Source organism: Calonectris borealis, chromosome 3 (assembly GCF_964195595.1).
Source record: "Calonectris borealis chromosome 3, bCalBor7.hap1.2, whole genome shotgun sequence".
In the NCBI taxonomy this organism is placed as follows: Eukaryota; Metazoa; Chordata; class Aves; order Procellariiformes; family Procellariidae; genus Calonectris; species Calonectris borealis.
In genome coordinates, this window is record NC_134314.1 from 58,854,925 (window position 1) to 58,868,757 (window position 13,833).

At 37.4% G+C, this 13,833-nt stretch overlaps 1 protein-coding gene across 1 annotated transcript in view; it reads right to left on the reverse strand.

Moving 5' to 3' along the window:
• The window catches only part of TRDN (triadin), a gene marked incomplete at its 5' end in the record, with an annotated part of 237,298 nt that overhangs the window by 24,380 nt on the left and 199,085 nt on the right, over positions 1–13,833 (reverse strand). The window contains 6 exon segments of the mRNA XM_075145762.1: positions 629–649; positions 1,531–1,578; positions 3,260–3,277; positions 5,298–5,342; positions 10,241–10,288; positions 11,351–11,377. Coding sequence (XP_075001863.1) covers positions 629–649; positions 1,531–1,578; positions 3,260–3,277; positions 5,298–5,342; positions 10,241–10,288; positions 11,351–11,377 — 207 coding nt within the window.

Sequence of the window (13,833 nt, forward strand, 5' to 3'; positions counted from 1 at the left end):
TATGCTGTTTTGTCATGTAGAACTGATCTTTGTGTTGTAGTGTAAATAATTTCTGTAGACTGTAACGTTATATGATAAAAGAAGATAGTTAAGATGAATATTTGTTTGACTAAAAGGAGAATGACCATGCCCATATTGGGATTTGTCATTACTCTGGGTATGCACCCCCACTCCGACCCCGGGTCACTCCAACACTTAGTGAATTCATGAAATAAGTCATTTCCAAATGGTAGAAGTAGTAATGAAAACGTTGTCTAATTCAGTTATGTTACATGTGATTTTGTTATTTTAAATAAACAATATATTTGCATAAAGTTAAATCATGTGTCTACACTAATCTAAAATCACCAGAGCACCAATTATGCTACTAGCATAATTTACTTTGCTTTTATAAAAAGTAAAAATTGCGAACAGAGTTTGAATGTTGCAGCTTCACAATATTAAATTATAACTGTACTTAGTTTTGGTGTGTTCAGCTGTTACTAAGCAGACTGAGTACAAGAGTTTCTGTAGCATAAGCAAGAAAATAGCATTATCTAACATGACAAAATTGCAAAAATGCGAACTGAGACAACATGCATCTGAAAAGAAGGTTTATATTCCATAGGAAACAAGACATGACACGTACTTGCAGTGTTTTTCAGTTTGACTGGGAAGTGAAAAGAGGAAAGAAAAATGGTCAGAACAGTCGGATGCAGCATAATACTGTTATGGTGGAGAATGACTTTATTTCTTCTATGTATTTACTGCATATCAAAATATAATTTTTAGTAATCTCACAGTAATTAATAACAATCTAATGATGGATAATAAAAGTAGGGGTGTTCTTATCTACACATGATAATTGCTGTGCTAGAGTTAAGGATGAATAATACTAACAATAAGAATTTTAAATCTTCACTAATTTCCTTTCACTGAGAAGCATGGAGAAGACATTTTTTAAACCCATGGTGATGGCTTCACAGTGAAACTGCACAGTGCTGCTTCTTATGTTTGCAGTAATTTTGCTCTATCTTGTACAAGTGAGGCTGCATAGGAGTTATGATATGCAGAGACATTTATCATAGATGATGGGTAGTGCCAGGTCATGATCTGAATAGTACATTGTATAATACCTGCTGTGGAGGAAAATTAACCTGTTGCTGGTCCTGAGAAGTTGACTCATACAGGAAGGCTGTGAAGTCCAAATAAATGGCAGATACCCACAAACAATTAGCAAAATGAAGCTATTTAAAGCAAGCACTTTCAGAGACGGTTCAAATTCTTTGCTGGCATAACTTCTTTGGTATTGGTGGAATTACAGAAGCAGAAATTTGACCTTTGATATATATATCTCCAGAAAATGACAACAGGCATTGTAAATACGTACTGTGCTACCTTAGCTATGGTATGACACATCAAAGTCATTCTATACAGCAAAACAGATCAAAGGGCCATGATTTTGACATTTGTCATATGCAATTGTATTTTGCAATTTTTTAAAATAACAGTTTCAAGAGCAATGAATGCATAAAATGCAGGATTGCCTACCTGGTTTTGTAAGTGGAGCATCTTTTTCATGTCTGACTGCTTCATGCTCTAGATAAAAGAAACAGCATAACAAAATTGCTTCTAAGTTACTTTTTGTATGTCTTTTTTTTTAACTAAGAAGGATTGCACGTATATTTTTCAGGAATAAACATTCATTTTTCTCTTGCTTCATGCTGTTATTCTGGAAAAAAGCCACATGACTAGTTACTAACAGATTATCCACTGAGGGATCTGCCACAAAATAGTGAAGTTCACTAGTACTGCACATAGTTCCACACATATGGCTACTATTAATGTTACTAAGAGTTATGCATGTATCTTAAGGAAGAAGTCAGTTAATAGGGGCTCGCCTCAATTTCTGAAATGTAATTTGTATCTACTCTCTGTTTTTGTTATTTGAAAGAAGAGTACAGAGCAAACTCAGCAACCATTCACTCGACCTTTATGTTGTTGAGTCAGACATACTTGAGCTGAATTTCCAAAGTCTTTATTCATATGAATAAATTATACCTAACTGTGGAAAATTAGAGAACTAGCACTGCTTGGTAGGCAATGCAAAATTTTTTTTCCCCTGCTCTCTTTTCTATTCCATAATTATTACTAGAAAAAAATGAGAATTTCTATTAGGTTGCTGGAAATAGAAAAGATGAAGAAGCTTTGTTTTAAAAGCAAGGTATAGCAATATATAATTTGTACAAAAGTCACATCTGCTTAAGAGGAATTGGAAAAAACCCACACCACAGATCTCATAGCATAGTAGCAGCTATGCCAAATGCATGTAAATAGGGGCCACAATACACTTTAGAGCTGAAGAATCAATGGACATGCTGGCCTTGTTTGCAGGTGATGTTTCCCACAGCTAAAAATCTGTGCATCAGGTTCTTTTTGAGCAAGAAGAAGGACAGAAAGGTCGGCTGTAAAGTGGAAAATGTTCAAAATGTGAGTAGCCCCTGAAAAAAGGGCAATATGCCTCAGCCCTTCAGCTACTTAGATGAATAATTGAACTGCTTGCAACTGTGATTTCAGGTGAAGTTATATGCCAGGAAATGCAGAGATGAAGACATGATAGGGAATTTCAAATAGGAAACAGTTGTATGAGGTGTGAATTAAAACTTATGTCAGTGAAGAGTGATATTTTTCCCACATCTGGGCTTTTTTTGAGCTTGGCAGTATTTAGGGACTTAAATGATTTTTTTTTTTTTTCACTTTTGCAGTTTCATTTGCATGCTGAAGGCATGAAAGGTATAAAAAGTTAACAAGCAGGCTGCATGGTAAGTTAAGGTATGGACTCTCTTCAATTCTTTTGACTGAGAAAAATTCTAGGTGCAGTTATACTAAAATAATAAATGATTAGGAAGAAAATGTGATGATGTCTTTCTTTTTCCCTTTTTAGTTCAGCAGGAGTATTTATTCAACCCAACTAATTGTTAACAGTGATTTTTAAAAACCTTGTCACTCCTGTATTAATTTTTTTTGTTGATACTTGTGACATGGAAAACTGAGTTGACTCCTGTACTGAAGCAATTGGTTATGGCAGATGGACTTTTAAACAGCAATAGCAAGGCAATCTGTTAAATGAAAGTAATGGAAGGCATGTTGATAAAGACACTATACTTTTAAGCAAAACTAGAAATTGCTAAGGGACGGTTTCCGTATGTTAAAGTCAAAAAAGCCACACATATCCAGCTATATTACAGGAATTTTTCTGATCAAGATAGGTACCACGTACTTGCTGGCTTTGCCTGGACTACAGAAGACAAAAGAAGGTAAATTGTGATATTTAGATAAAGAGAAAAGAGATTCTACTTTTTTTTTTTTATTATTTTAATATTCAAATATTTTTATGGCAGTCAGTTCTCACTTGTTCTTAGCTTCCTCTACTCATGTAAAGATGCACAAAATTTAGGCCCCAAAATGCAGGTAGGCTCTAACATGTTTAGACCTTTGCAAGACCCACAAGCTATCAGCTCCTGCTGAAATAATGCAGTATCCTGTCATTTAGCATAGTAATACATTTATGTATTCCAGAACCATTTCTCCCTGTGTAACAGTGTAAATCAGAAGTAGCTCTAGACCAGTCAACGGGTGATTGGAAATTTTGGGTGGGATTCTACTGAGTTGCAACATCAAGAAAACATTCATCTATACTTTTAGTCAGGAGAGCATTATTCATCTCCAGAGCATAATTTATATAATTATAAAATGTTTGTTAAAGAAAGATGGGAAAGATGGTTATTTTTGTAATGGCTTATGTTAAGATGGCCAACCTGAAACACTGCATTTTCAGTTTGGTTCCAACAAACAGGAAGAAGACTTGGCAAGAACCTGATTCAAATCTTACAAAAGTAGTCAAGTCATGATATTTCTAGCAGTTTTGTTTCCAACCACTGCTAAACCACAGTTTGAGCCTTCTGATTTTGCTCACAATCTAAGAGTGAAGCTTAGCTGACCCTAAAAAAAAAATTGTGAATTTAGGTGTGAAAATCCTGTAAATTCAAAGATGTAATTTCTTCCTTCTCCAAACTTGTTTGCCTATCAGTAATTGCTAACTCATTAAACGTTCAGGTTAGAAATATATTGAAGTATTTTGCAGTAATTTCTCCAATTCTATTAACAGAATCACAATTTATATGGTTTTGAACAAGCTACAGCAGTTTATGATCAGATAAAAACTATCAAAACAATATTTTTATTGGATAAACAGATAGAGTGCTGTAAAACATCACTTCATGGTAAAATGATAGATTATCATGAGAGTTCTTGTAGAAAGCAATATAAACTCAGAGATTATATGAATGTTCACAATTAGAGACAGAACCATCTATTCTGTAAAACATCTATTCTGCTACTGAAGAGAAGAAAAAACATATCCAAAATAAGGATAGAAATGAGGTAGTAAACAACACCATTCAGCTTAAAACAAAACAGCATTTTATTTTATTGAAAATATTCATCATCATCATCATCATATCAAATGAAAATCCATTGTTGGCATCATTGTCTGGGAAATGGCAATCTTTCATTTTATGTTTGGATCAAGGTTACCCCCCAGTAGAAATCAAGAGGTTGATATCTACAAAAAGCCTTCAAAACAGCTTTGTGAAGACTGTCAATGGTGATGAGAATTTTCTAATTCCTTGGGTGACCCTTCAGGGCTTCTATAACAGTCAATATTACTTGAATCTTTTCTGTTAGCATTACTATTACAAAACCTACAAGGTATAAATCATAGAAAAAACCCAAAGACTTAGAGGTTAGTTCCAAAAATATTTTTCTCATGAGAAAGCCAGTTTAAGACCCATCCAAGTCCCTAATTCAACTGGTGATTCACCCCCCTGCATCACTCCCTACTAGGGCACTGGTCTCTGTGCTGTAAATTCAGTTGCTTAAAAGATCTGAGTTTGAAAAAAAAAAAAAACCAAAACAAACCAGTAATGCCTTACATGGATATTTGGGATCATTTCAGAGATCTGATTTACAGCTCAACCCCATTTTGTTAGCCCAGGTCTGTCAGAGAGGCTGGAACATGCAGCGCAAGAGCTGAAATGTCTTGACCTGGCTTTGTCATTGGAAAGACTGTTCTTAGAATGGTATCCGCAGTTGCCACTCTGCTGGATTTGCTCTAATAAGCTTTATCAGACACATATTTCAAAATACTGTAAAAAAATGATTGCAGTGCAAATGTACTACATTAGAAGAGTCCTGAATAGTGTTTAATACCCCCTCTATCCCCCCCCTTAAATCAGGAGAGAATGACTTGTTCCTACCTGACTTCTCAGTGGGAGTTGTCTTTTGTTGTTTAATTTTCTGTTCTGTATTGAGAAAGTAGCATTAAAGTCAGAAATTCACACTGTGTTAGCAAAGTTCATATAACTGGAAAAATATTTCTATATGTTATACATATGGTTCACAACGACAAAATAAATTAATGTCTTTAGCATCACTATCCCATTGTGGCATTGTAAAACAGCACGTATGCATTATAAGTTCTGACTGCATGGTGAGATCATACTCCATGGAAAAAATAAATTCCAATAAAAATAATGTCTCATCCACCAGAAAACAGCCACATACCTGGTAGTGTCTTTCAGGTGGAACCTGTATTCTAATAATACAACTATTATAACTTTGTGGACATCACCTTGCTAAGTGTCTAAGTTCAACAGTTTGGTATTATACAATGCTGAGAACTTCTGCTCAGATACTGCTTAACCACAATTACGTATGGCGTATCCACGTGTGTCTACACTCTGAAGATGAGAAAGGTACAGAGACCCCAAAGCACATGCTAACTCGCAGAGCCGTATCCACATGGGACAGTGCCAGTCTGAATGCCAGTTCATACCGTCTGCTACTGGACAAGCTTACCTAGGCTCAGCTGGATATCTGTCACAAAACCTTAGAGCAGCCCTGAGCTTCTGCTAATTTCATGGGAAAAGCTGCCTAAGTTCACATGCTCTTGAGCTGCCTGTGGCTTTGCTCAGCACAGTTCTCAGATGACGTGGACCCATATCGACATCAGCCACCAGACCTGAGCTGCCTCTCCTCCAAGCAGGCTGGTGGATGAAGCTTCAGGCAGAGGTGCAGGCAGGACTACACTTTCTCATCAGGTGGGGTTTGTCTTAACTGCCCAATGGCCCAGTCAGGTGGGAATTGGGGTGTTTGTTTTCGGACCTCTACTCAGCCCGGTTTGGTTGACTTGAACTTTCCCCCTCCTGATACTTCCATAGCTCTGCTCCCATTTTCTCTCTTTTCCCATACCTGAATTCAAACGCCTCTCCGAAGCCCTACCTTTCAACATTCACATACATCACTACTTTTCTTTTTAAATATATTTAAGACACATTCAGAACGTATTTCCCCTTCCCCTCCCTGTTGGAAGAAGTTTACAGTTACATGCCTCTGGCCCCTTCCTTTTCCCCTAGACTTCTGCGAGGCATCAGATTCAAGCTGACAATGGCTGGGTGGAGGTCAGGCCATGCAGGGATGTCTTGTCTCCTGAAGCCATTCAACTCATGTGAGTACTAGTTGGCTAGAAACCCTCCCGGGTAGTCTGTCTGTGCATGCACAAAGCTGCTTGGCTCCTGAATGAGAGCAATGTTTCCAGCCTGGCAGTGAAACTTGTTCTTAAATGAGACGGTGGAGGGAGGTACCGGGAAGGCAACGAGTGGCTAGAACCACCTGTGAATTATCAGATCCCTGGTTTACCCATCACTGTACCTATGCACCCTCAAACAGTCAACCTCAAGAACTGCTGCTTTTTTTGTGGGGGCTATTTCTCTGGAACCCAAATGTCCAAGTTTGGATGCTAAATCCTAATCTGCACTCTGACTAAATATGTGGATAGTACAGTATTTAGAAGAGCAGGCTGTCGAGTGGTCTCAACATACATGACAATTCCTTTGAATTTAGCATGTAACTTCCAGAGGATTTTTTTCTGAGGGCACAGAGTAGGTTTATCTTCTCCTCTGTGCTCATTTCTTTTTAACTTAGCTCCCTGAGGTTCCCAGAGGTATACACTTGCCAAAGAGGCCTAAAAAGACATTTATCATATCTCAATAGATGGAGAAACAGCCTCATTGCTGTACAGTCCCTGTTTCTCATCCATAACACAGCAGCATCCAGCAAAGCTACAGTGCGAGTATGGACATGAAACATACAGCAATTGTGATTTGGGTTTTGTTTGTTTGGTTCGGTATTTTTTTGGTTTGTTTCTGGAAGGAAATCAGTACTGATGGGGAAAATAAAGGGAGGGATAAAGCTCCATGGTTACTGATCTTTTCTGTTCTTTGAAAATAAAATATAGTACTGCATTGCTATGCTTTTCAGTTGTCATCTGGTAGGTGGTGATTTAATTTCTCTTCACTTGTATTAAGTTTAGGGCTTTTTTTCCCCTTTACTCAGCTATTGTTATTGCCAGCTTCTTATGAAAGCAGTGAATTAAAAAATCTCATCTCCATTTCATGGCTGGCTGGGAAGCTAGAAATGTTTTTATAGCACAACCAACAGCTTGAAGGTGCAACTTGTTGAGATAAAGTATCCTCTTTCTGCTCTTAGATGAGCGTTATCATATAACAGTGCATTTCACTAATTTAGATGGGGGTACCAATACACAATAAAACCCAGCATGCTGACTTTAAACATAGGCCCTGTACCACCCACTGGATTAATGAAAAATAAAGCTCAAAACGTTTGGAGCTTCTCTTTCTTTGGCTATTATCCCTGCTCTTTTGAACATTAAATAGGGTATTTTTGCTTTTTTTAATTCTGGTTAGAATTTACAGCAATATTTGCTCTGTAACTCTAGGAGTCATTTCTGTTCACCAGATTTCAGTATGAAGAAAAGCCGTGAAAACAATATCTGATGAGGATAATGCATAGTATTTTGGCAAGAACAGAAGAAATATTTCCAATTTCTCATGTACTTTTTGTTTACTATATCATGAGGAGTCTGGCAAAAGAAAAAAAGCAATTTTGACGACATAAAACTACAAAAAGTCCAAAATAATTTTTTTGTGAGTATTTCAGAAAAAATCAGATTTTGTTCTGATTTTGAATAAGCCCAAAGTTTAAAGTTCTGAAATCTTTCACTAGGGAGAATTTATTTCCGCTGCAGACCTCTAGTTCTGCAGCACTACAAGCATTAATAGTCAATTTTTTCCGTGATGTATCTAATTTAAATGGAAAAATACAAAGCTGTAAACATTTCTCTGTGTATTTCAGGCAGTTTCAGAAGAATTACATCAGGAATGAATCTCTTGCTTTACTTGCTCTCACACACATACACAACACATTCTTTAATTTAAACATTTCCCTACAGGATCAATATATTTTCTGAAATTCTCTAGTTTCTCTGTCATGTGATACTTCCAAATCTGATGGCGGGAGGCATACCAATAATAGTTTGAAGCTGCTCTGAAGCAAGGTGAAAAAGGAGGCTACCGCTTTGTACAGAATGAGGCTTTTATAATTCAATCTGCTAACTCAAGAGCACTCATTGGCACACAGTAGGCAGAAGCTGCATAGTAAATGCATATTACCACTAGTGCTTGGAGATTAATACTTCCAGTCATCAACTGAAACTCAAAACAGCGACTGCTCTCCAAAGCAACCATTAATCACCTGAGAAGAGATCTTTTATGCTAAAGGAAATTTAGCAAGTCTTTTTTTTTTTTTTTTTTTTTTTCCTTCAAGCATTTGAATTCCAAGGGCTTTAGTCTGGAATGTACTGTACTATATTAGAGTAAGCTCCTAATCAGTCCAATGTACTGGTTTGTGACATGATGCTCCGATGTTTGAAAATGCCTCACCAGGGAAATTTATTTTTGTGCTGCTGTCTGGATGAGATCAGGCCGATTGTGCAGCAGGGCTGATTTCATTTTGCGGGAAAGGTGAGTAGTCGTGCCACCTGCCCGGGCAACCCACTGTTTGGCCGCCACTGACCCCTTTCAGAATGCACAGAGCTGGATGGGGTGGCTTCCTTGCTAGGATGTTCCTGCCTTGGCTGAGCCCATCTGCATCCACCTGCTGGCTGAAGCACTCTGCTAGCTGTTAATACACAAAAAGTGGCCAACAAGGTAAAAAGAAAAGCTTGGCCTCTGTGTCTTTGAAGGCTGGAGTGAGAAAAGTTGCTTTTTTTCCCCTGTTGACTCAAAACCAGCAATACAACTTCACTAAATCAGCTACTCAAGGCTTGCAGGAAACCTCAAAATGTCTATGGAAATACTTAACTTACAAGTAGAATATTGTATAATAAAAACAAATGAGAAAAATAGTAAATGCATAGGAGAAATTGTTTTCTTTAAAAAAAATATGCGGGAAAAGAAGCATAATAAAAAAAAGGCTGCCTGTTTATCATTGAACACATAAGGTTTTAAGTGGTTTATCCAATCATTTATTCACGAGCATTTCTTTTTTATGTGAAGTTCAAACAGCAGCACTGCCAGCAAAGGTCGATGGGACGCTGATACTTGCCTTTCAGCGCCCACTGCCTTTGGTTAGACCACGCAGGAGTGATGTCAGCAGAGCACCAATAGCTGAGTTTTCTATGAGGATATCCCCTTAGTCTTGTTCACACCAGACCCAACTGTGGATCCTTGCATTTCTTCCTTCTCAGATAGCATGATGAGGTACAAAGCCCTGGTTTGAAAGGGGGACCCCTGTCCTGCTCACCACAGTCGCTTGTCACTGGTTATTACTTACAGTTTGCCTGAGCGCATAGTCAGCCCAAGGTTTTTTTTTTTAAATTGTTCAGCTTCTGTTCTTCTCAGATTCAGAAACTGGAAGCTGCCTCTGTGCAGGCTATCATGTACCCGCTGAGACTGCAGCTCCTCCTTTTTGGGGACCAGATTCACTTCATGTAACAACGGGCTTACAGAAAAGGCTGAGGTGGCGTAACTCCCAATATTCCTCTTTGATGCACTGAAGGCCAGTTTTCCCCAAACTCTGGAAAATGGGTTTTGCTAACACTTTATAAGCCGTACTGCACCAATGAGAGTCACAGGAACCATGAAAAACTGTGAAAGCTGAATCCTTGTAGTTAAATTTCACCCCCATTTTTGCTCCTCTCCCAATTCTGAAAAAGCCAATGACACAAAGCAAAAAAAAAAAAAAGAGTGCCTAGCTCAAGAAAGTCTCCCAGTTTTACAGACCATACAAATCCTTATTGAATGGAGCCTGGACTAACTGGAAATTAAATTACCAAACCTACCTGGCTTAGTCTGAGAGATAGCTTTTTCATGTTTAACGCGTTCGTGCTCTGCAAATAAGAAGAACCCCTATGTTAGAGGGCTTTTTAATTTTTAGGAGATTTTAAAAGATTCTCTTGGTGATTTTAAAAGATTACTTTGCATTACATATTCACACTAGACTTGAGAAGAATTTTTTGGTAAATATCTTTCTTGAGAAAAGGTATTTAATTAATTATTTTCATAAAAAATAAAAATAATGTCAAAGAAAAATAAATTTTTACTTTTCAATGTGGTTTAATAGATCACAAAATTCCATTCTGTGTTTTTTAGAAATATCATAGAATTTCTAAAATTGTGAAATGCTTCCATTACTAATTTTGATTGCTGTCACCTATCTTCTATATAGAACATTTCTCCTTGATGTTTAATATAGAAATCATGAAAGTATTTTATTACCACAGAAGTAGGCATATCTTATATAGAATGACAAATAAAAGTTCAGTGTATTGCACAAATTAAAACCAGCTTTCCATATTTCTCTGTTAGCCTGGATCCCATAGATATATTGTGAAGCAGTAATAATAATAAATATTATACTATATTAAAATATAAACTGTATGCAATTTTGTGCTATTTAAAAACAGTGTGATATCCAAAACCCAACATTATGAAGCAGAAAAAAGAAAGCTATGGAATTTCAGAGCAATGTTAAAAATATGTTGCATTCTGATTTATAGCAGTTATGTCTAAATTGTGTAGTAGGTGAGGGCTGCAGCATACCGAGAGATAAATCTCTCTATTGCCTGGATCAAGCCCTAGCCAGAGAATTGCAATGACCCTTCCTCATCTGTGTCTCCCTTGATTTTTTCCAGTGAGAAGCTGCCATGGAGGCAGAGGGCACAGGTGGGTCTTACCCCAGCCTGAATTGGAAAACAGTTTCCATGCACACTGACACCTGTGAAACACACCAGGTCCTGCATTACAGAGCCATTAAAAACCATTTTGATAAGTCAAAATTTCCTGTGAGCTTGTGTTGATGACTCTCAAGCTGCTAAAACTTTGGCAACATAAAGGAATACTTTCCTCCTAAAAGCTGAAGTAACAATACTCTTTATCAACTTGATACTTACTCTGCTCCTGAGGTTTCTCTGAGGTAGCTAAAAGTAAACAAAAAAAGGTGTGTTTTAATATTTTTGTGACTGTAATGCAGGTTTTTATGTATCTATTAATGACATTTGTAGACAGATAAAATAAACGTTCAGTGAAATCTATATTAAAATGTGCAACAGTTAGCATTGCTTTACTTATACTATCCACCCCAACTGGGACACTTGGTTAAGGAACACAGGCACCCTAAATTCCTCATTTAGCCGATGTTTGATACAAATACCCCTGGAAGGCTCTGTGCCTCCTCTGTACTTGAGTCACCCTCACTATATGTGACTATACAGCAAACCAAGGGCACCTACCTTGCTAAGTGAGGTGCTCAGTTCAGTGCCCACTAAGAGACGGAACAAGTTCAGACCATGAGGTGTCCAATACTGGACAAAGCCAGACAAATAATTTTAGGTTGAGTGAGGAAATGACAGCTAGGGCAGTCTAAATGTAAGAGTAAGAGTCCCTGACAATTGCACCTGCTCTACTGAGGTCAATGAATTTCAGATGGATTCAGTGATACTCCAAGGAGCAGAAGGACGTATTTGAAAATGTGATTAATATAGTTAGGGCACAGCTAAACGAAAGGACTCAGCATTTCAGTGCTGCAGCTCCTAAACTTTGCACTATTTAATTTTCCACGTTTTTCTGGAAAAAACAGATGAGGCAAAATTTGAAAACTGAGCTGATGCTTTCCCTGGACTTCAGGAGAACATTTCTCAGGTAAAACGAGAGCTCGGGGAGCTGTACCCAATGCCACTATTGGTGCTACAGAAGGAAATGAAATGCCAGGGTCTAGCCCACCAGCTGGATTTTTCTTCTTGACTTTTGCAAGGCAGCTGTTGTTTTTAAGAGAATGAAAGATTTACCACCTGCATGTAGCAGTCTGCTGTGTGTGAAAGAGCATAATCCCACAGAGAGATGCAGCAGTGCTGGGAATGAGCTGCCTTTGCAGGTCCAGCACCACAAGCAATAATTCTGCTGCTGTGAGCCCCCGGGCTGTAATTCACTGAGGTCCCAATCTCCCACTCGAGGCAAAATGTAAGTAACTGTTATGTAAGTGGGTTTTTGTTTTGCTTGTTTTCCCTGCAGTATAAAACCACTCCCATTTTATATCCAGTTTCTATTTAATCCAAGTTTTTGCTGTGCATTTAAGGAGACAGCAACTGGAGATGGTGTGCAGAGCAAAGGAAAAATAACAGAACATTTTTGGGGGTAATAGAGACTAAAGATACAAATTAAGTGTATATACTTGCTCCTAAGTGAGGAGTCAGAAATAAGAAGCAGCAGAAAAACAGGGATCCTATGACAAAGCCACATTTGTTATCTTTATGTGCGTAAGAAAACATTCTTGTAAATTTAGTCTCAATTGTTTTGCCTAAACACACAAAAAAATAGTTCCCTAAATATCATAAGCTTAGGTAAATTCTATTCTAATTGAGTATCCATGAAATATGTCTGAAATTTGTAGAGGAAATTAATTTTGTATTGTGTCAAAAGACATAGAGAGATATGCTCATCTAGCTATGAATTTCAATTTGCAAAAGGAAATTCATGGCAAATATTAAAAAAAACCCTGAAGTTCAGGGGCTGGCATAATGACTTACATAACTATTACAGAATTGTGTCACATAACACTTTCAGTAACTACCAACAATGATCAGAGCTAGGCCACATATGAGCAGTATTAATTTAAAGACTTTACTGACACTGCTTAATGAATTTTACAAACAAGCTTTTGGTATAGCATCCTTATCTCAGATCCGCGATTTGTTTTGAAACACTAAAATCAAAACAAAACCGTTACGCCTTAAATTTCTAGTGAAGCCAGTGCAGTTATTTCCCTTTCTTTGCTGGTGAATATGAGTCACAGAGAATGTTTAAACCAGTAGGAACTCAGCCCAGGTCTGGTCCCTCAAGTTTAGGAAGGTATCTGTGTTGCTCTTGTCCATATTTTCTGTGGAGGTATTAATCAGCCAAACTCGTATGGTGTCTGTATCCAGCCAGAGCTTGAACACTGAGATTATTGCTATCAGAGCTTTGCCTAAAAGCCCAGCCTTCTTTTTTCTGGCGTAACACTCAGAGATATTTCTACCATGTATTTTGATGAAATAATGATCATCTAAAATTAAAAGTTTTTACAGGATGTGTTGGCTATTCTAAAACATATTTATATTTTGTTGGAAAAAGACCCAAAGTGAAATTTTGAGATGGTCTTTAGGCCATAAAGATAAACATTTATGTTTTGCTAAATCTGCTAACTATGATTTCAGTCCATTCAATATTAATCTTATCCTTCTTATGTGTCATATTATCTCATCAAAGATGTAATTCAAATGACTTAGACATTAAACAGAAAGCCGAAAAATGAAATCCCAAGACCCTTTACAGTATCACAATTGTCTGTAACACAGATACCCTGATTCTTAGTCTACTTAGTGAAAACAGGAAGAAAATA